The sequence below is a fragment of the Lactuca saligna genome, chromosome 2 (genome assembly GCF_052625555.1).
Source record: "Lactuca saligna cultivar CGN05327 chromosome 2, ASM5262555v1, whole genome shotgun sequence".
In the NCBI taxonomy this organism is placed as follows: domain Eukaryota; kingdom Viridiplantae; phylum Streptophyta; class Magnoliopsida; order Asterales; family Asteraceae; genus Lactuca; species Lactuca saligna.
Window position 1 is genome coordinate 32,398,330 of NC_136418.1, and position 23,410 is coordinate 32,421,739.

General features: G+C 35.6%; 1 protein-coding gene across 1 annotated transcript; it reads left to right on the forward strand.

Moving 5' to 3' along the window:
• Positions 1–17,538: 17,538 nt before the first annotated feature.
• On the forward strand, positions 17,539–19,792 carry NAC057 (NAC domain containing protein 57). Its single transcript, XM_078977552.1, has 3 exons — positions 17,539–17,884; positions 18,708–18,991; positions 19,430–19,792. Exons 1-3 carry the CDS (start codon positions 17,728–17,730, stop codon positions 19,682–19,684), a joined length of 696 nt encoding a protein of 231 aa, XP_078833678.1. The 5' UTR covers positions 17,539–17,727; the 3' UTR covers positions 19,685–19,792.
• The last annotated feature ends 3,618 nt before the right edge of the window (positions 19,793–23,410 follow it).

A 23,410-nucleotide genomic window follows, 5' to 3' on the forward strand; every position in this document is an offset into this window, starting at 1 on the left:
TTTTTGTGTTTGTGAGTTGGAGTGGTGAGACATAGGGTATGAGTCAGTGGGTTGGAAGCCAGACTCACTCATGAAGTCACTCGGCGAGTCAATGCCATGACTCGGTGAGTTCATGGCAATCTTCTTGTCTCAAGAACAACTCGACGAGTTGTTCATACAACTCGACGAGTCACAGCTTAGAGTGTTCTTCGGATGAATGCGAACTCGGCGAGTTGTTCATACAACTCAGCGAGTAGGATGAAGGACTATTGGACTCGGGTATAGAGAAAGGGACTCGGCGAGTTGGCAAGTCAACTCGGCGAGTCTGGTCAACTGGCCGTTGACTGTGACTTGACTCATGACTTGTTAAGGGTAAATGGGCAATTTACCCTGAGGGCGGTTAGCCGTATTTGACTAAGTGTTTGGTGGGAATTACAGTTAGAGGATTTCCGAAGCAACAGCAGCAGAAAGACCATTCCCACACATATCAGCAGCTACTACAAGGTGAGTTACCTTCCAGTAGCGGTGGGTCTATGCCCACAATGCCGGCCCACCAGTAGGAGACGTATGATAGATGATTGTCTTTGTGATATCATCTATGCTTGCTACTACCTTATATGTTATTGTATGTGATAGTAGTAGAGTTCGGTTGTTAGGACCGAAGGGTAGTCAAACACCCCAGATACGTCTGACAGTATATGATGATATGTTTTCATGCTGGCTTGTTATGTTATATGCGATAGAGGTAGTAGGAGGGGACTAGTCCCCGAGTTCGGTTACTAGGACCGAAGGGTAGTTCATGCACCCTAGATATGTCTGATAATATGTTATGTTATGATATATGTGATAGTAGCAGTAGAGGGTGAAATAGTCCCCAAGGTTCGGTCGTCAAGACCGAAGGGTAGTCAGCACCCCAGAATGGCTTGACATGGGTAGTCAGCACCCTAGAATGGCTTGACACGGGTAGGTCGGCACCCCAGAATGGTCATACTGGGTAGGTCGGGAAACCCAGAAATGTCTAGCAATATGTATGATATGTGATTGTATGGTATGCGGTACGATGGTGGAAACTCACTAAGCTTCGTGCTTACATTTTTCAGTTTTGGTTTGAGGTACCTCTTCTTCGAAGGGGAAAGAGCTGGCGCGGTAGCGGCCCATCACACACATGCTTTGTATTCCGCATCATGAGATCTTCCTGGGGATTTGTACTCTGACATTATTATGTTTTTATGAAATGTTTTGCAGACATGTGATATCTTATTAAAATGTTATGATCAGTAAACGTTTTAATTCGAATATTTTGCTAAATATACGTTTTTAAAAAATGAAATTTTTGGCTCGTATTTTTGGGGTGTTACAGTTGGTGCAGAATACATCCAAGATCTATCCATGACTACTCCAATGAAAAGAAACAAGTTGTACAATAAAGCAAGTTCTGATGGAATAGAAAGGGACTAAGGGTCTAAAAGTAACCACATAGCACCGAGTTGGTAATCATATTGATGGTAAAAAAAAATTAGTTATTGCAGGAAAAGCAAAAAAGCAACTATGAAGCAAAACACATATTAGACGGGAACGAATCATTCACTTCACAAAGACACAAAAAAACGGTTGACACACCAAAATTTATTTCATTAGTTTTAATGGAATCACATAAACGTAGGAGGAGGCCAAGAAACTAATGGATTCAGGAATGTTGGAACACATAAAGAATCATAGACTAGAGTTAGTTGCAACATTGCAAGTTCGAACCCTGGTCAACTCTTAGTCATAAAACATTTGACAATCATAAATTTTCTATGAAAACAAAATAAGATTCAAAATCATTCTTTCCCATACTTACACAACAAATTGAGATGTCTTCCTTCTAGTTTCTAACATACTTCAATACTAAACTCTTCATCCATAGGGTATAACTTGGAACCCCTTTAATTTGCAAGAAGCTTAATAAATGATGTGTCTAAACTCTAAACTCTAAAGTTCTTAAGCTATACAAGTTTTAGGTGCAGATACTTACTGTTCAATATTGAGTGACAGGTTAGAGACTTTGAACATAATGGAATGAATCTGAGTATAACAAAAAAAGAGGAAATATAAAAGCTGAGGACACAAACTGATGAGCTACGTGTCCTTAAGGTTACACATATTTCTTGTAAATTATGATTAAGAAATCATGCTTCATAACTGGACTGTTTATTCTATTTTCTTTTTCGTCACAATTCACAAATCAATTAATAATTGTAATAAATTTCCATATATATATATATATATATATATATATATATATATATATATATATATATATATATATATATATATAAAAGTGAATATACCCTTAATGGTATATAAGCTTAGATACCCAAACATACCATAATACGCCGTTTTGTTTGATATAATCATTATAATGTTCTTAAACTCCAAACCCTAATTTAATTTAATTTCAAGATTTTTCAAAATTTCACTATTATATTTCTCTTACATCACATCTTTTTGTCGAACACGTACTAGGTTATATGTATTGCAGTTCAAAGTGAAAATTATTTAACAGGAAGATAAATATGTAATTTATAAAAATCTTGGAAGTAAATCAAGTTAGAAATTAAATTATAAGAATATTGGACAATTAGATTGTATTATATGATACAAAACGACGTACTATTATCAGTTTGGGTACCTAAGCTTATATACTCTGAAGGTTATATTCACTTTTCTCATATATATATATATATATATATATATATATATATATATATATATATATATATATATATATATATATATATATATATATATATATATATATATATATAATACCAATTTTAAATGAGAAAGAGAATAATATGTTAATATTATTATTAAAATTTTTAGTTATTATAGGAAATATCTATGTAATATTTTCAATAATAAAAAAAGCTTCAGTGGTATATAAAATTGTTACGTCACTAATAACTATTAATTCTAGTTACGTAAAATGTTAAGTTCCATTAAATATATTAATTTTTTAGTGTCATATAATAAATGTCACTAAAAACTATAATATAGTAACACATTAACCATATGTCACCAAATATGTGTTACTAAATGTTGGTGATTTTGATCATCAATGTTATTTAAGTGTTTATGCATTTTGAGTGATTATATATGTTTTTTTTAGATTTTTGCAACATTTTGTATAATTGATCTATGTTTATGCTTACTGTAGTGTATTGACATGAAAATGAAATTAGGCATGATTTGTTTGATTTTGTATTTAGATGTATACATTTGTATGAAATTGAAATTAGATGTCTAAAATTGTAGGTGCTATAAGTTTGGATGTATTGCTTAATTTTTTGAAATTAGAATTTGAATTGGATGTGTTGTATGTTTAATTGTATGAAATTGGAATATGAAAGTTGTATTGTATGTCTAAAATGAAATGAAAATTGGAATTGAATGTAATGTATACATGTATGATTATGTGATATTTAGGTTTAATAGTTTGGTATATATAAGATGAACTGATAATGTTCTTAATTTATAAGTTATAGTTTTTGTATTTAGATACTATTGTTTGTATTGTAAAGTGCTTAATTGATAAGTTAAAGTGTTTGATAAGTTGAAGTGTTTGTATTTACATATACGATTGTATTAGATGTTTATTATGTCTTTATTTTCTTGTTAATACGGTTTCAAAGTGCTTAGTTTTGTTAGTGACTGAATGTTGGTCATTACGACTTTAGCTTAATTAGGTTATTAATAGCAACGTATTTGAGTAACTTTAAATTTGTAATGCATGGTTCCCTAGTACGCATTTAATTTATTTATTTATTTACATTTGAAAGAAGGACTCGACGAGTTGGTGGCCCTAACTCGTCGCATAGAGGGCAGTTTATACACATGGTTTAAGTTATCGACTCGGCAAGTATCCCAGTTAGGGTGAAACCTTAATTTCGGGGTTTTGCACCCTATTTAAGCATCTTAATCCCCACCCTTGGCCTCATTTGCAGCCTCCTTGTCCCAAACCCTTAGCTACAAAACCCTAGATTGTTCTTTGTGTGTGTAAGTTATTTTTGAGTGATCTTTGTGCCATTTGAAGCTTGTGAAAGAAGAAGAAGATAATGGACTCAAGAGAGAAGGAGTAGATCTATAAGTTTCATCCCTCTAGTTTCATTTTCTTGTAATAAAGCCTCAAGCTTGATGATCCTCTTCTTAGATTTTTTACATCCTTTTTGTGTGGGTTTTTGGTCCAAGATTGATAATTTGTAGGAAAGGATTGACCCAAGTGTTTGTTCCTACAAATCTAGTGTCTTGAGGGGTTGTGAGCATATAAAGGTGCAAACTTTATGCCCTTATAGTCCCTATGCAAGTGCTAAGGGAGAATTTATGGCCTTTTGACCTCAAAAAGGTCATGCATGGAAGCAAGCTTGAGAATTTTCATGTTTATCTAATACTAAGGCCCTAGATCTAGGTTTGCATGCGTTGATTTGAGATTCTAAGGCTTTTTGGACAAGATTTATGTCGTAAAGGAATTAGGGTTTTGTCTAAACCCTTCAAGAAGAGTTATGAACGCGTAACGTTGGAAACTCTACCCTTAGAAAGGTCATTCCGGTGAGTAAACGAGCTAAGGACCTTGGATCTAGAAAATAGGCGCTTAATTTGTTAAGATGGCCCAATCAGACAGAAGGACTCGTCGATTCCATAAGGGAACTCGACGAGTTGGATTGCTTTGTCCCATATCAGTATTTGGTAGAACTCGACGAGTTGTAGGGGAACTCGACTAGTTGACTCTCCCAATCACATCTTTGAACAACTTGATAGGACTCGACGAGTCAGGGAAATGACTCGGCAAGTTGAGTCGTGATTCCAGGATTTCTGAGTTAAATGAACTCGATGAGGTGAAAGGTTGACTCGACGAGTTGGTTAACCTGGGATGTTGACTTTAACCAGAGGGTTGACCTTGACCAAGGGTAAAATAGTCATTTCACCCTTAGAAGGATTCTCAGATTTTGACAAAGTATTATTGTATAGTGTTAGTTGGGGAGTCGTGTGAGTAGCCAGCAGATATTCCTCACGCACGAGATCAACATCCAGTTTGAGAAGTGAGTTTTCCTCTAGTAGAACGTGTCGAAGGCACCAAGGCCGACCCATATATGTTATATGCATGACCCATAGCTGAGTGTCGGTGGGGCCCATATCTCCTAGTTAGTTGAGTGTGGGCGGGACTCGTATCTTATAGCATTATTTGAGTATGAATATATATGATTTATTGATATCTATAGATGTACTTGTTGTCTGTGTGATACTTGTACACATGTTAGTAGCTGAGTGTTGGTGGGGCCCATATCTCACAGTAGCTGAGTGTGGGCGGGGACTATATCTCGTAGCAGTGGAGTGTAGGCGGGGTTCGTATCTCCCAATAGCAGAGTGTAGGCGGGGCCCGTACCTCCTTGATTGTGGGCGGGTCTCGTATCTCTTAGTTGCATGTTATGTGTATGGTATGTGGTAGTTTGGGGGATCTCACTAACCTTCATACTTACAGTTTCTGTTTTGGTTTCAGGTACTTTTGCTACCAAAGGGAAGGGCTCGAGATGATCGCATGGCACACATCACTGCTTGTTATATCCTAGGACATTTACTCTGATATATGATACGAGATTTTGATATGTTGACGAATGTTACATTATTTTTGAGATACATGGTTTATGTTTTTATATCATAATGTTATTTATGGTTTATTTAATAATTAAAAAACGAAATTTTGGGTTGTGTTTTTGAGACGTTTCAAATTGGTATCAGAGCCTTGGTTTGAGGGATTCGGGCACACTTTCGGGTGTGTCTGAACTCAAACTAAGGAAATGGTATAGAAATTTTCAAAAGAAAAATCATGTTTTAAAAGAATTTTGAGAAAAGAAAAGAGTTTTTGTAAAAGCAAAAAGAGTTTTGAGAAAAGAGAAAGAGTGTGGTGCATGCAATCATCCGAGCTCAAGTAAGTACTCCCAAATTATCCATACAAGTCTATGTTATGATATGTTTATCAACTTTATGAGAACTACGTGCTAGATTATGACTAAGGATCTAGGAAGGATGCCTTATGTGCATGTATAATGTGTATCAGCTTTATGAGAACTACATGCTAGTACAGATTAGTCAATATGATGGCCTGATAAGTATATGCTTGATTATGTTTACTCAATGCTCGAATGTGGCTTGCTTTATGCTTTTAGGAGTTCTAGTTGTCTTTTACTAACTAGTAAATGAATATGTTAAGTTACATATTGCAAGGACTAAATAATTTCAGAAGGTAATGTCTAGCTCGTTTCACAGCTCTTGTTTGAGTCCAACTATTGTAGGGTAGGATCTCTCATTCTAAGAATTATCTACTCTTAGTGATATGTAATAGTATTCGCGAGCTAGTTAGGGGAAGATAGCAGGGACTTCTTAATTAGTTGATGGCGGAGAGTGGGATGGTGATTACCCTAAGGTAAGCCTAGGATGAGAGTAGTGTGTGAAGCAGTAGTAGTAGAAGGGACTTGGTAGAATCAAGGCAGATCTTGAGGAAAGTACGGATAGATGTGGAAGGTAGTATGGGCCCATAATACTTAAAGCAGAGGATCCGTACTCAAGTCAAGGAAGGATGAGATGAATCCAGGGATGTTGTAGTATATGTGATCCCTTGAGTTATGATTATTATTCTGATGTTTGTTATGACGTGCTTTTCAGAATGGCAATTTTACACAGCAGACTAGTTGGCGGTTCACGTACTGGTGAGGGATTAGGCTCGGGCTCAGGATTCGGGAAGCTAGACGACCAAACTAGGGAGTTAATCTCCTCTGAGATCACACGCGGTATCCTAGATCAGACTCATGTGATCTTTGGCATGATCAAGGAGGGTATTCTTGAGCTTTTGGATGAGAGGTTGAGTGCTTTCCGCACTGAGGTGGAGGCCATGATGGGGTCGCGCACACTGACTTTCAGGGAGTTCAGGTCTTGTGGAGCTTCCAACTACAATGGAGCTCGAGACCCCGTCGCGAGTACCAAATGGTTGGCATATGTCTCCAACGCTTTCCGCACAAGTAAATGTCCCGAGGGGGATAAGGTTAGACTAGCATCCTGTCTTCTGAAGGACATGTCACGTGAATGGTGGGAGGAGGTCGGACATGCCATTGGTGATGATGCATCTCTTAATGCCATGACATGGAGTGACTTTACGACCCGGCTCAGAGCCAAGTTTGCACTGGTGATAGAGGTGCAACAGCTAACTAGGGAGTTCCAGGATTTTACAGCAGACCACTGAGACAATGATGGAAATAACGGCTAAGTTTAGGGAAAGGGCCCTTCTCATTCCGTAGTATGTGTTGGATGAGGAGTTGAAAAAGGCCCGATATCATAAGATGTTAAGGACTGACATTTGGTAGTTTGTGAGTTGATCCAGCTGTAAAACACTGGAGGATATGATTGCAAGAGCTAGAGAAAGAGATTGATCTAGAGATGAAGAAGAAGAGGAAACCAGATGTAACATATGGTATGGAGGGTTTGGGTAAGAAGCCCAATACATATTTCCAAGGGAAGGGCCAGTAGGGTCGAGGCCACTGCAGCAAGTGTGGCAGGCCACACGAGGGGATGTGCAGGGCGGGTAGTTCAGGTTGCTTAGAGTGAGGCTGAACTGGTCATGTGAGCAAGATTGTATAGCTACCACCACTACAACATCTGATCTAATTTGCTTCCAGTGCCATCAGAGGGGCCATAAGCGGTCCTAGTGTCCGAGCCTAGCATCAGTAGGACAGGTGGTAGCACCCGCTCCTGCTATATTGAGGATTACTGATGGCCGTCAGGGCCATGCTGAGGAGCCAGTAGCGAAGAGTAGAGCCTTCCAATTGATAGAAAAGGAGGCACGTGCAACTCCTGATGTTGTTATGGGTATGTATCTTCTCCTTATCTCTTTATTTACATTGATTATTGCTTATGTTTATGTGTTTTGTTATAGGGTCGTTCTTTATGAACTATATCTGCTCTGGTACTGCTTGATTCGGATGTCACCCGATCTTTTGTGTCACTTGCGCTCAGAAAGCGATTAGTAGGAGCAATAGGGGAGCTAGATTGCCCACTTGATGTAGAGATAGCATATGATAGGACCATCAGGGTTGGGAAGGTTCATAGAGGATGTACATTGCAATTATTCGACCATCAGTTTTCAGTAGATCTGGTTCCTATTCCCCTGCGTGGGAATAAGGTTATAGTAGGTATAGATTGATTGAGCCCCAATAGGGAAGTGATTGACTACGCAGTAGCTAATGAGGGTTCGCACTCTTAGTGGGGGATGGATAGTGGTTTAGGGCGAGAGGCCACAGTGCAGACTGGTTCTCTGTTAAGCAGCGAGGGCAAGGCGCTACCTTCAGCAGAGTTGCATAAGATATGTCACCTATGTTATAGATACCCGAGATAAGGGTAATGCGACAGTTGACAATGTATTGGTAGTACGAGAGTACCCGGACGTATTCCCGGAGGATTTACCCGGGATACCTCCAGAGAGACCGGTTGAGTTTAGGATTGACCTGGTCCCTGGTGCGGCTCCGATAGCCAAGGTACCATATCGTTTGGCTCCTCCCAAGATGCAGGAGCTGTCTACACAGCTACAAGAGCTGCTAGACAATGGATTTATTAGGCCGAGCAGTTCGCCATGGGGAGCCCTGATCCTGTTTGTGAAGAAGAAGGATGGGTCGCATCGCATGTGTATAGACTACCGGGAGCTGAACGAGGTAATGGTGAAGAACTGTTACCCACTTCTGAGGATAGATTATTTGTTTGACCAGCTTCAGGGCGCATCTTGGTTCTCCAAGATTGATCTGCGGTTGGGTTACCACCAGATGCGAGTCAGGGATGAGGATGTGCAGAGCACAACTTTTAGGACTCGCTATGGTCACTATGAGTTTGTGGTGGTGCCGTTTGGGCTCACCAATGCTCCAGTCACGTTCATTAACCTCATGAACCACATGTGCAGACCGATGTTGGATTGGTTTGTAATAGTCTTTATTGATGACATATTTATTTACTCCAAGACTCGAGAACAACATGAAGAGCACCTGAGGGAGGTGCTGGTGACACTGAGGAGGGAGAGACCTTTTACAAAGTTCTCCAAGTGTGAGTTATGGTTGCGTGAGGTGCATTTTCTTGGGCACCTTGTCAACCAGAAGGATATTCTGGTCGATTCGGCCCAGATAGAGGCTGTGATTCATAGGGAGATTCCTAGGTCTCCAACTGAGATTCAGAGTTTCCTAGGTCTGGCAGGTTATTACATGAGATTCATTTAGGACTTCTCCAATATTGCATTTCCATTGACCCGACTAACCAAAAAGTTGGTGACTTTCCGTTGGGGGCCTGAGCAGCTGGCAGCCTTCGAGATGCTCAGGCAACGGTAATGCAAGGCACCAATTCGCACTCTGGCAGAGGGTATAGATGACTTTTTAGTTTACTGTGATGCCTCGATCATAAGCATGGGAGCAATGTTGATGCAGCGAGGTCATGTGACAGCTTATGCTTCAAGGTAGCTAAAGCCTCACGAGGCTAGCTATCTGATGCACGATTTAGAGCTGGGGGTTGTGGTGCTTTCCCTTAAGATTTTCAAAATTATCTCTATGGGGTCATTGTACCATTTACACGGACCAAAAGAGTCTGATGTACCTCATGGTTCAGCCGAATCTGAACATGAGACAACATCGGTGATTAGATGTGGTGAAGGACTACGATTGTGAGATCCTTTACTACCCAGGAAAGGCCAACGTAATTGCTGACCCCCTGATCCAGAAGGCGGTAGTGGCCCCGATCCGAGACATCTTTCTGAAGATGACAGTGATTACCCCGTTACAGGAGCAGATGCAACAGACGCACGTTGAGGGCCTGAAGGTGGAGCGTCGTAAGTGTAAGCGGATCATAGACCAGGTGACCTACTTCATCTATGATAGTTGTGGATTATTGACCCTACATGTTAGGGTCTGGGTACCATACTGGGGCAGAGTACGGCAGGTATTGATGGATGAAACCCACAAATCCAGGTTCTCCATCCATCCCAGGGCGACGAAGATGTACAGAGATCTTCAACCCAATTACTGGTGGCCCTTCATGAAGCGGGATATAGCTTGGTACGTAGAGAGATGCCTACACTGCAGGAAGGTCAAGGAAGAGCACCAGAGGCCTCATGGCAAGATGCAGCCGTTATACATCCTCGTGTAGAAGTGGGAGGATATTACTATGGATTTTATCACTAAGCTTCCTAGGACCGCACATGGGGTCGATTCGATAGGGTCATTATGGATTGGTTGACCAAGAGCGCTCACTTCATCCCAATCCAGGAGAGCACATCGGCCGAGAAGTTGGCCAAAATTTATGTACAAGAGGTGGTGGTGCGGCACGGAGTGCCTATCTCAGTGGTGTCAGATTAAGATGTATGTTATACTTCTAGATTTTGGAAGCGGTTTCATGATGATACGGGTACTCGTTTCCACTTCAGCACCGCTTTCCACCCCCAGACAGGCAGCCACAGAAAGAGGACGATTCAGACTCTCGAGGACATGCTTCGTGCATGTGTTTTGGATTTCGGTGCCATTTTGGATACGTATCTTCCGTTAGCAGAAGTTTCATATAAAAACAGTTACCACGCCAGTATAGACCGGCCTCCCTTCTAGATGCTCTACGGGAGGAAGCGTATGACCCTAATCTATTGGGGTGAGGTCGGTCAGATGGTCATAGGGAGTACATATGTAGTACTCAAGACCACAGAGCGGATCCAACAGGTATGGAGCAGGCTCCAGACTGCTCAGAGTCAGCAGAAGAGTTACGCTGACAAGCGGTGTTCAGACTTGGTGTTTCAAGTGGGCGACATGGCCCTCATGAAGGTGTCACTTTGGAAGGGTGTTATCCGGTTCTAGAAGTGGGGTAAGGTGGGCCCTATGTATATTGGCCCCTTCATAGTCATTGCCCAGGTGGGCAAGGTAGGGTATCGATTGGATCTTCGCATAGAGCTCAGCCAAATCCACATCACTTTCCATGTTTCCCAGCTATGGAAGTACTTAGTGGAGGACATGACAGTTATGACCTTAAAGGATATTCAGGTTGATGATAGCCTGAATTACATTGAGAGACCGCTGGCGATTCTGGATTGCTAGATGAAAGAGCTGAGGAACAAGAGGGTTGAGCTAGTTAAGGTGTAGTGGTAGCATCGTAAGGGTTCGGAGTGGACATAGGAGCCCGAGGATGAGATGATGGAGCACTACCCGGAGTTGTTTCCATATGCAACAGACTTTGAGGACGATGTCTAAGACAAGGGGGGAGAACTGTAACGCCCGGCTCCCTGGTACGCATTTAATTTAATTATTTATTTACTTTTGAAAGAAGGACTCGATGAGTTGATGGCTCTAACTCGTCGAGTAGAGGGTTGTTTATGTGCGGGGTTTAAGTTTTCCACTCGGCGACTCGAGTCTCTAACTCGGCGAGTAACCCGGTTAGGGTGAAACCCTAATTTCAGGGTTTTGCAACATATTTAAGAATCTTAATCCCCACCCCTTGGCCTCATTTACAGCCTCCTTGTCCCAAACCCTCAGGTACGAAACCCTAGAGTGTTCTTTGTGTGTGTGAGTTGTTTTTTAGTTTTCTTTCTGCCATATGAAGCTTATGAAAGAAGAAGAAGATAGAGGACTCAAGAAAGAAAGAGTAGATCCAGAATTTTCATCCTTCTAGTTGCCTTTTCTGGTAATAAAGACTCAAGCTTGATCATCCTCTTCTTAGATCTTTTTATGTCCTTTTTGTGTGGGTTTGTGGTCCAAGATTCATAGTTTGTAGGAAAGGATCGACCCAAGTGTTTGTTCCTATAGATCAAGTGTCTTGAGGGGCTTTGAGGACATAAAGTTGCAAACTTTATGCCCTTAGAGTCCCAATGCAAGTGCTAAGGGCGAATTTATGGCCTTTTGAGCTCAAAAAGGTCATTCATGGAAGCAAGCTTGAGACTTTTCGTGGTTATCTGATAGCTAGGCCCTAGATCGAGGTTTTCATGTATTGATTTGAGATTCTATGGATTTTTGGACAAGATCCATGTCCTAAAGGAATTAGGGTTTTGTCTAAACCCTTCAAGAAGAGTTATGAACAGGTAAAGTTGGAAACTTTACCCTTAGAAAGGTCATTGCAGTTAGCAAACGATCTAAGGACCTTGGATCTAGAAAATAGGGGATTAATCTATTAAGATGGCCCAATCAAACAGAAGGATTCGTCGAGTCCATAAGGGAACTCGAAGAGTCGGATCGCGTTGTCCTGTTTCAGTATTCGGTAGAACTCAACGAGATGTAGCGGAACTTGACGAGTTGACTCACCCTATCACGTCTTTGAACAACTTGATAAGACTCGGCGAGTTGAGTCGTGATTCTAGGATTTCTGAGTTTAATGAACTCGAAGAGTTGAAAGGTTGACTCGCCGAGTTGGTCAACATGGGAAGTTGACTTTGACCATAGGGTTGACCTTGACCAAGGGTAAAATGGTCATTTCACCCTTAGAAGGATTCTCAGATTTTGACAAAGCATTACTGTATAGTGTTAGTCGGGGAGTCGTGAGAGCAGACAACAGAGATTCCTCACTCACGAGATGAGCATCCAGTTTGAGAGGTGAGTTTTCCTCTAGTAAAATGGATAATTCGTGTGGAGTTCATTATATGTTATGTGTATTGACCAGTAGCTGAGTGTGGGCAAGCCCCGTATCTCCTAGTTAGTCGAGTGTTACAGGGACCATATCTCATAGCATTATTTGAGTATGAAATGGGTTGGTTGCCCTACTCGACGAGTAGAAACGGGTTTGATATGAATGTTTAGTGACCTACTCGTTGAGTCCATGAAGGGACTCGACGAGTAGGAGCTAGCAGATGAAACCCTAAATCCTAGGGTTTTGCACCCTATTTAAAGGAGCCTCAGCCTCCTTTGGCCTCTTTACAGTCTTTTAGAAACTCAGTGAAACCCTAATTCGTGTGGTACTCTTCTTGGTGCTATTTAAGCCTTGGAAAGAAGGTTGAGTTTTAGGGTTTTATGGATTTTGGGTTAATATGGGGAGCTATGGGCTAGATCTGAAGTTGTAACTTCAGATCTGGACCCTTCCTAAATCCTAGAGTCATAAAGATGCAGGTATGGGGGTGATTGAAACCCTCCTTGTGCATAAAACCCCATTAAGAGCATAGAATTTCCATTAAGAGCCTTTTTAGCCATGTATACACGTAAAGTTTGCAACTTTACGTGAAAAGCATGCTCAAGAAGCTTGGATCTGTAATTTGGAGCCATTGCATGGCTTAAATGAGTCTGTATGGCTTAAGGTCTGAAGGAACTCGACGAGTCGTATGAAGGTGGCCTTGAGCTCGACGAGTTGGATGAACAACTCGGCAAGTCCGATGAAGATTGTCATAGAATCGGTGAGTTGTATGAACAACTCGACGTGTCGGATGAGTTTTCTCCAGGATATGTATGTGTGTGTATCCATCGAGTTGCAAGAAGGAAACTCGATGGGTGGCTTAAAAGTGTGATCAAGAATCGGAAGAACTCGACGAGTCACCTCGATGACTCGGCGAGTTGGATATTGCTTCAAGCAACTCGGCGAGTAGCCTAGGGTACTCGACGAGTTAAGGTCAACATGGACTGTTGACCTTGACGGAGGACTTTGACCTTAGCCAGGGGTTTACTAGTGGGTTATGGAGTACCTTATAAGGTTAAGGACTTATGAGTATATTGTACTATGGTAATAAGTGGTGGATCCTGTGTCAAGTTACCCGAGAGTTGGAGTTTATCTTCCGAGTCTACATCTGCAAGGTGAGTTATCCTCACTATATTGATAGGGTCTAAGGCACCAAGGTCGGCCCTTTAATTGTTATCGTTATGGTATGGTACATGTGGATATAATCCGTTAGATCAGAATCAGGATAGACTATATGTTATGTTCTTATGATCCATAGGGATTGATATGTTAGTGACCTTCTAGGTTAGTGCTCTAGTTATGAGAAATTGCTATGTTTGGTAATCAGTGAGATAGATATGTTCGATGTTTTGTAATATGTAGTAAATGTTTGTTATGCGCACATGGTTATTTGCTTGTTGCATGGGTTGAGGCGGTCCTGCTTTGTGCTGAAGGCCAACACACCCTAGGAGCGGTCCGGGAAGACTGTAGGCCCACATGGCGGTCCAGTCATACCGAAGGCTCGATGTAGATCCAGTTGGACTGTAGGTCCTGTAGGGTGGTCCAGTTAGGCCGATGGCCCAGTATTCATGTTGATTAATTGGTTATTGCAGATATGGTATTATCAGTCTGATATTGGTATTTTGTGGGTAGTTCACTAAGCCCTCGACCTTACAGTTTTTAGTTTATTGTTTCAACTACCTCAGGAGTTCATGGCAAGGCGAAGACGTAACCGTACCGCTCCACATCCGTATGATCTAGCTTTTGGGACACTCTGATTGAATAATGAATTGAAAACACTTTTGTAAACAATTACTATTTGGTTGCTTGACAAGTTTAAATTTGGCGTAAAATTTTCAGATGTTACAGAGTGATAGTTGTAGACGTACTTGTTGTCTTTGTAATCCTTGTATGTATGTTAGTAGTTGAGTGTGGGCGGGGCCCATATCTCATAGTAGCCGAGTGTGGGTCGGCCTTGTATCTCGTAGCAGCGGACTGTGGGCGGGGCCTGTATCTCTTTGTTGCATGTTATGTGTATGGTATGTGGTAGTTTGGGGGATCTCACTAAGCTTCGTTTTTACAGTTTCAGCTTTGGTTATAGGTACTTCTGCTAGCAAAGAGAAGGGGTCAGAATGATCGGATGACACACACCACCGCTTCTTATAGCCTGAGATATTTACTCTGATATTTGATACGATATTTTGATATGTTGACAGATGTTACATTATTTTTTAGATACATGGTTCATGTTTTATATCATGATGTTATTTATCGTTTATTTAATAATTTAAAAACGAAATTTTTGGACCGTGTTTTTGAGACATTTTAAAATTAATTATAAAATAAGTTAAATTAATTTTTAAAAAATCAGTAAAAAGAAAATATTAAATTAATTGTAAAATCAAATTAAATTAGTTTAAAAATCAAATTAATTTTAATTTTAAAATAAAATTAAATTAAATTAATTTAAAAAAAAACTAATGACAAAAAAGAAACAATTAAATTAATTATAAAATTAAATTAAATTAGTTATAAAACTAAATTAAATTAATTATAAAATCGAATTAATATTAAAAATAAAAAAAATAAAATAAGTTATAAAATCAAATTAAATTAATTTAAAAAATTAAACTAATAACAAAAAAGAAAATATTAAATTAATTAAGAAATCAAAGTAAGTTAACTTTAAAATTAAATTAAAATATTATAAAATTAAATTAACTTAATTATAAAATCAAATTTAATTAGTATTAATATAAAATTAAATTAATTATAAAATCGAATTAAATTAATTTAGAAAAACAACTAATAACAAAAAATATAGTAAACTAATTTTAAAATGAAATTAAGTTAAGTTTAATATCAAAGTGCTTGATTTTGTTAGTGATTTAATATTTTCATTACAACTTTAGCTTAATTTGATTATTAATAGCAACATATTTTTAGTAATTTTAAATTAATTATAAAATAAAGTTTTTGTTAGTTTTTAAAAAATCAATAAAAAATTATTAAATTTATTTTTAAATCAAATTCAATTTGTTTTAAAATCAATTTAATATTAATATTAAAATGCAATACAATTAATTATTAAATCAAATTAATTTAATTTTAAAAAAACTAGTAACAAAAAAGAAAATAGTAAATTAGTTATAAATTAAAATTAATTTAATTTTAAAATCAAAATTCTTAATTTTTTTAGTGACTTAATGTTGGTCATTACAGCAATTCGCTTTTAGTAATTTTAAAAATTATAAAATAAAGTAAAATTAATTTTAAAATATCAATAAAAAATGTTAAATTAATTTTAAAATAAAAATAAATTAGTTTTAAAATCAAATTAATTTTAATATTAAAATAAAATAAAATTAATTAGAAAATCAAATTAAATTAATTAAAAAAACTAATAACAAAAAAGAAAATATTAAATTAATTAGAAAATCAAATTAAGTTAATTTTAAATTCAAATTAAATTAATTATGAAATCAAATTAAATTTAATATTAAATAAATTTAAATGGTATATTTTTTAAACCATAATAATATAATATTAAAAGGACGATGCTATAATAAAAGATAAACAAAAGTATGATCTTATAATTAACAAAATTATGATACTTTTGTGAATTATAACATTATATTTTTGTTTATGTTCTATCTTAACATTGTAATTTTAAAATTATGGCATAAATAATATATCGTATAACATGATTTTCTTATTAAAACGTGTTGCATCATTGATTTCCTTTTAAATTTCTTCTTCATAATCATCTAGAGCTTAGAAATACCCACATAAAACTAATTTAGAAATTAATTTCGGTTTGTCTCTGGTTTGAGACTACTTTTTGAATACTTTATATCATTTAGGATGTGAACATTTATTACATGATTGTTTGTTTAAGAATATAACGAAGATATACAAGTTAGAAAAAACATACAAAATACACTTAAAACCCTTCACTATTCTGTGTTGATTTGATGGTATTTTAGTGCGTAGTGAGTATCATATTTCAGATTTCCTTTCAATATGGTGACCATTTGAATGGATGGATATCTATTGGATCCTAGGTCCAAACAACTTGTTGCATATTCGATCATTGGTGGATACCTATTGGATCTCGGGTTGAAACAACTTGTTGTAGATTCGATTGTAGTCCCTGTAAAGTGCAAAAAAAAAAAGAGGATATTTTGTGTAATACTTAAATAACAAGATCTCATCTTTGTGACTATATATATATATATATATATATATATATATATATATATATATATATATATATATATATATATATATATATATATATATATATATATATATATAATTGTTTACTATTATATTTAAAAAAATTATATTCATGTTAACATTTAATCGATAAAAGTTAATTATATATAATTAAAACATTTTTTTAAAGATATATAAGTAATTGTTTATTGATGAGTTTGACTACTTTTAAAAATATTTTCGTATTAAATTCATATAGGAACAATTATGAAAGTTTATGCGTAAAAAATAAACACTGGCATCTTCGGATGTGGATGGTATTACTTTTTCGATATACATACATATTTATACACATATACACATACAATACATAATCATGCATGTGCTTTTTAGACATTTCTTTTTCATTATTTATATATACATATATACACACATGTGCTTTTTGGACATTTCTTTATCATTTCTTTAATCGTAACCTAAACCACAAGTTTCGGCATGTAAACATATAAAAAACCAAAAGTAAACATGACGTTCCAGAGAAAAAAAGATGACACTATTACCACCTCAAACACTCTGGAAAACAAATTATCAAGTGTCGTGTATTATATTCGAACTCAAAACCCCTAACTTTATTTACGTGAAGAAAGTTTCAATCCATTTGTTAAGCCATTAATTTGCTTGTGAAAATGGCTTCCCTGAAACGTTTGTCCAAGAATCTGTAAAAAGAAAAAGCGAAAGAGATGATTCAAAGACATGTCACTTTGAATCTCAAGACAGACGACACATAACATATAAAAAACCTGTATATATGTGTGATCAGATCGTTAGTTTTTTTGCCCTGAAAAATATATAAAAATGGCGCCAGCGGGATTGCCTCCAGGTTTTAGGTTCCATCCAACAGATGAAGAGCTTGTGAATTACTATCTTAAAAGGAAGATACATGGTCAAGAGATTGAACTTGACATCATTCCTGAAGTTGATCTCTATAAATGTGAACCATGGGAGTTAGCAGGTTAATTTCTTTCTTTTTCTTTAACGTACTTAATTACGTATAAAACCATTCAGTTTCAGGTTTTCGTTTTCTATAGACCAAAAAAAAAGTGTTTTTCTAGTAACTAAAAGCCTAATTATCTCAATATTAGCTGATGATTGTTAACCACTACATCTACAGCTGGTTTGATTCGCGTTGCTTTTATCAAAACTGAATCGAACCTATATCTTCGGTTTTAGGAATAAAAAATGTAACAACCAGTTTAATTTTAGAATTTTGGTCAAGTTTTCAGATTTTTTGCACACCCGTAGTAAGGTTTAAGCTCAACTTTAATTATGTCTACAGGTAGTGTTTGCACTAGTTGAGTAAAATGTGTTAGAAAGCACCGAAGAAAATTAGTATCTATTTACGATATTTAAATCCCTATCCCGATGAAAATGAGCCACATTGAAGATCCAGGATGTTCATTTTTATTTCCTTTAAAAATAGTGTGTATATATGCTTAGGATTTAATAAATAATAAATAAATAAATACCCTAAGATGGTGTTATTTTTTGAAATTAATGAAATCAATAGAGATATGGATGCTTATGATCGACTATATATTTTACTTAACGAGAAATAATCACTTAATACAGGAAGGGTGAGAAATGAGGCTTTCCGTTCTAACATTTTACAAATTTGTACTTATTAATATTTTATTATTTTATCATTTTCCTAAATGAATATGTCATTATATTCTCATATATTTTTAAAATCTAGGAAGCACTTTATTCATAATGATTGCTCCAATTAGTAACAATATTATTTTAATGACGTAAAATAAAATATGTGCAATGAGCAGAAAAATCATTTTTACCAAGTCGAGATCCCGAATGGTATTTTTTCGGACCACGAGACAGAAAATATCCAAACGGATTCAGAACTAACAGAGCAACAAGGGCTGGATACTGGAAATCAACTGGTAAAGATCGAAGAGTTACAAGTCAAGGTCAGAATCGTGCCATTGGAATGAAAAAAACATTAGTGTATTATCGTGGACGTGCTCCACAAGGAATTAGAACAGATTGGGTAATGCATGAATATCGACTCGACGATAAAGATTGTCAAGACACATTGGGTATTCAGGTATCATTTCATCGTTCTATTAATATAAATTCCCTATTAATTAATATATAATGTATTTGGATGTTCAAAATGATTATTGCAAACCTTTATTTGAAAACAATAATTCGATCATTAGCTCCACCACATGATTTAGTAATGAATTTATTATTAACCTTCAGAAATTAGTTTCTTAAAATCTTATAAAAAATTATATATATTTAATATATATATTCGTTGCTTGTGATAGTGATGAATCATAGATATCCCCGATTGCAAAGCAAAGGTCACGAATTACTTTTTTCTTTTACTCTAATCGGACAAAAGTATCTTCTCTCCATGACTACTCATTATAAAGTGAAAATATTTATTTACCGGTTTACATTTTATTTAATTATTATTGTTTCTAAACGTCTTTATATATTTACATATATATTTAATTGTTGTCATTCATGTATATAGGACTCTTATGCCTTGTGTCGTGTTTTCAAGAAAAATGGAGTGTGTGTTGAACTGGAAGATAATGGACATACGAGCATGTCAATGTCACAATATTCTCCAACGATTACCAATGATTATGAAACGATGTCGCCGGATGTTCCCATTGCGTCATCGTCGTGTTTGGATGAAGATGATAAAGACGATTCTTGGATGCAGTTCATTACAGACGATCCATGGTGTTCTCCAAATAGTCCACATGCGACATTAACAAACTAAGGACATATTAAAACATTTGTATCAAATAAAATATAAGAGTAAAGATTGACACGTGTATTATTGATAAATGTAAGTTTTGGGCACTGAATTATAAACCTTTTTTATTTATATCATTTATACCTCAAGATGTAAGGTCGCTATTGACCCACATAGCATCCTGTTTTCCGATCTTAAAGATGATTTTGACTGATTTACCGTTATGAAATTAAAAGAAAAATTACGTCAATGCATTAAAAGGGACATTTTGAAAATATTTGTTATAAAGGAGACGATGATGGTCAAAAAAATACTCTAATCATAAAGTGGTCAAAAGATTGTTTTATAGTTATACAGATAAAATTGTAAAAACGGTCCTTATATTTAGTTAAAAATTATTATTTTGGTACAAAATGCTTTAGACTAGCATTACTTGTCTAAAATTTTGTGTTTTTGTCTCTGTAAGATTTTAAAATTAGCTTAAAATAACAAATTTGCCCATTCTATTTTCTTTTTCTATCTTTTATTTATGTTAATGATTTTTTATTAACTCTCTCTCTCTCTCATTCATTGACGGAAGCTTTGAGAGCTGTTGAAGCAGCCCATTTTGTCAGAGAACATTTTCACCGGAGCCTATCTTTGTGACCTTCGTCATCCTTTCCAAACCGTTGTATACCACAATCAATGTGTTTTAGGAGTTGGAAAACCATATCTTCTATTGGAAAAATTGTTCAATATCATCAACTATTAGTAATATTTCTAATAATAAAGAAGTCTTTTTAGGTTGTTCTCATGACCCATTTGAATATAATAAATAAATAAAAAATTGTTTATTTATTATGTTTTAATAAATTAATTGGAAATTATTTTGGAATTAATTAAATAGCTTTAATTAATTAAAAATGTTAAATATTAATTTGTTAAAAGTTAACTAATTGGAATATTCCAAAATCTTTAAGGGATAAGAAAAACTTCAAAATATGCATCTATCCCACATGGGATAGGAGATGCAATTGGGTTAAGGATGCAAGACCTATAAATATGGTGCTTGATCAAACCCTTACTGCTCGTTCCATCCTAGGAAATTTTATTATCCCTTCTATTACATTTATGAAGATCGAATTTCTTAATCCTCGTAGGGTTTGTAGTAATTTGGATCAAGACTATCTCCTAGTTATTTTTGGTTCACCTCTTTTGGAATCTTGTGTGTAATTCCTCCATAGGGATTCCTACTATGGGTCCTCCTATCCATGAAAGGTAGAAATGACAATATCACAAGATGGAAAGTCACTAGTTGCAAAAGAAGTATGTAACTATATTTATTCTAGTGGTTGCAGTAATAGTTTGAGACCTAGATTATTATAGGTTACATGTACAAATAGGAATTTGGTTTAAGTCTTCAATTGTGAAATTGTGTGTATTGAATGTCTATAACCCATCAATTGTATTAGGACCTTTCCTTCATAATTACTTGCACTGCTATTCCAAAATGATTTGAATCTTGTTTGTTTAAATTAGGTTTTTTTTTTCAATTTTAGGTTTTTAGGGTGCGAAATTATTATTTTCTTTTTCTGTTGGTTATTTTCGATTTTCCTTGTACCCTAAGCTAGGGTTTAAATAACCAAAATCCCTTAAAATGAAATTGAAAAGTAAACCTTGAAATCGATTGGACACAGTGAACCCTGATCAATTTTTATCCTGTGAAACCCTAACTTACTCGACAAGTTCACTAACTTGTCAAGTAAGAAACAAATTTGTTGTAACTCGAATTTTGCATAACCCCACTTTATGAAATTTTATTTAGACAGCGATTTAAACTTGACATTTAACTGTTTTAAATAAGGTTTATAATTTGAATTTATAATTTTGAATATTGAAATTAAATTAATATATGTATGTATGTATATATGTATGTATGTATGAGACTATTATAACATGTGCTTTCACATGTTTAATTAAAACATTATCAGTTAACATGGACTACACACCTCAACTCTAATGTTATATGAAAGGTTTAAGGAAGTCTTTCTGATTCCTAATTAGGTCATTTTCTAAAAGCTTACCGCCTCTTTTTATTTTGACAGTGGAGTTACCGAAAGGGTTTAATATGATAAGTGTTTATGTTAAAAGAATTTTTTTAAAGTAAAAAAAAAATCATGTTTTATTAAAAACTTGAATCTTATGTTACCCATGAGAATTGCATATTTTCTTTATAATTTGTTTATGGAGCTCATGTGGTTAACCAACACATCAATTGCAGATTATAATTGCAAATGATATGAAACTCACAAATCTCAAGTGTAACTTGAGTTGGTGATGACATGGTTGATTCACCATCTGTTCTATGATCTGCGGCGACCCCATCATAGAATTTAAGATGAGCATAATTTGAGATTAACGTGTCACTGATATTCAATGAATCTTAAAGATCTAGTAATTTCATAGTGGTTGAATATGACAAAAAATATTGATAATCAAAATAACTTTGTGTTGTGTTTACGACGACCCTATACATATTATAGAGCCAAATATAGATCCTAACCTGTTAAATAATTTTTTAAGGACTAATAAAACAAACTATGATGGAAATTGATATTAAATGATGTCTATAATGTTATCTACTAAAATCTATCTCTACAAAATCTTTGAAATGATAAGCTATTAGAATGATCAATCTTGTCCAAATTTATAGTTTTAGAATAGTTCTCATAAACAAAAGGAAAGATCGTGTCTCAGATAAAAGCGCTCCTTAAGGCTCCTCCAACCAATATATTTGAAACAATAAGAAATAGAATTATCAAGGGTACGTTTCATACTGACAATTTAAAGTTAAATGGAACTTCGTTGATGTATGAGTTAACTTGGGTTAGCCAACTCACTGACATGCACATGTGATCATTTCGCTTTGATTTTTATATGAATAACCTTGAAATGTCCACGGAGTAGTTGCATGGCATGTTTAGGTTTCCATTTTGAACTAACATGGAAATTTATAGGAACTCCAACTTCAAATACTCACATAAACTTGATATCATGAATGGAAGTGCCAAGAAGAAAAAAGTAAATTGCCTATGGTTTAAAAGGCGATTAGTGTTGGTATACCTAATCTAACCTCAAATGCCAAGAAAAATAGGAAGGCTTATTTTGAGATATGTTCTGACATGCTATTAGTTTCCAAAATAAGAGAAGAGCCAATAAAGCATAAATGTCCAATATCTCCTAAGGAAAGTAAAAGACTGAAACATGAAGAAGATAAATTGATTATGGGTTACGAGGCCATTCTACTATACACAGGATCAAAAGACAACTAATTATCCCATGTTTAGTATCCAATCAAATATATGAATTCATAATACCATTGGAATATTACTTTTAATCCTTTGAGTATTTTACTAAGGATTACGCATTAACATTTGCAAAGTGACTGAAATGAAATAATAAGACTGAAACATGGAGAAGATAATTTGATCATGAATACTAAGCCCTTTCTATTTTTTTATAGGATCAAAAGACAACTTTTGCTCTCCAAATTTTTGGTCTATGGTTTTATGATCCAAACTATTTATACTATGTTTCATGATGTTGTTCTGACTTATTTAAATGTAGAACATTCTATGATGTTAAAAAAACAGTCAAGAAATCTATGAAACTAGTATAATAACAATAGCTCAAAACTTATTCGAATATTTGAATAAGATGTATTAATATGGAATCATTTTATTGGACATATAGATGAGAATAACATTATTA

Bases quoted from the DNA above. Each gene is read 5' to 3' on its own strand.
- NAC057 (XM_078977552.1), top strand. From the start codon at position 17,728: ATGGCGCCAGCGGGATTGCCTCCAGGTTTTAGGTTCCATCCAACAGAT. The intron at 17,885-18,707 runs GTTAATTTCTTT...TGCAATGAGCAG, and splicing joins TGAACCATGGGAGTTAGCAG to AAAAATCATTTTTACCAAGT. The intron at 18,992-19,429 runs GTATCATTTCAT...TCATGTATATAG, and splicing joins AAGACACATTGGGTATTCAG to GACTCTTATGCCTTGTGTCG.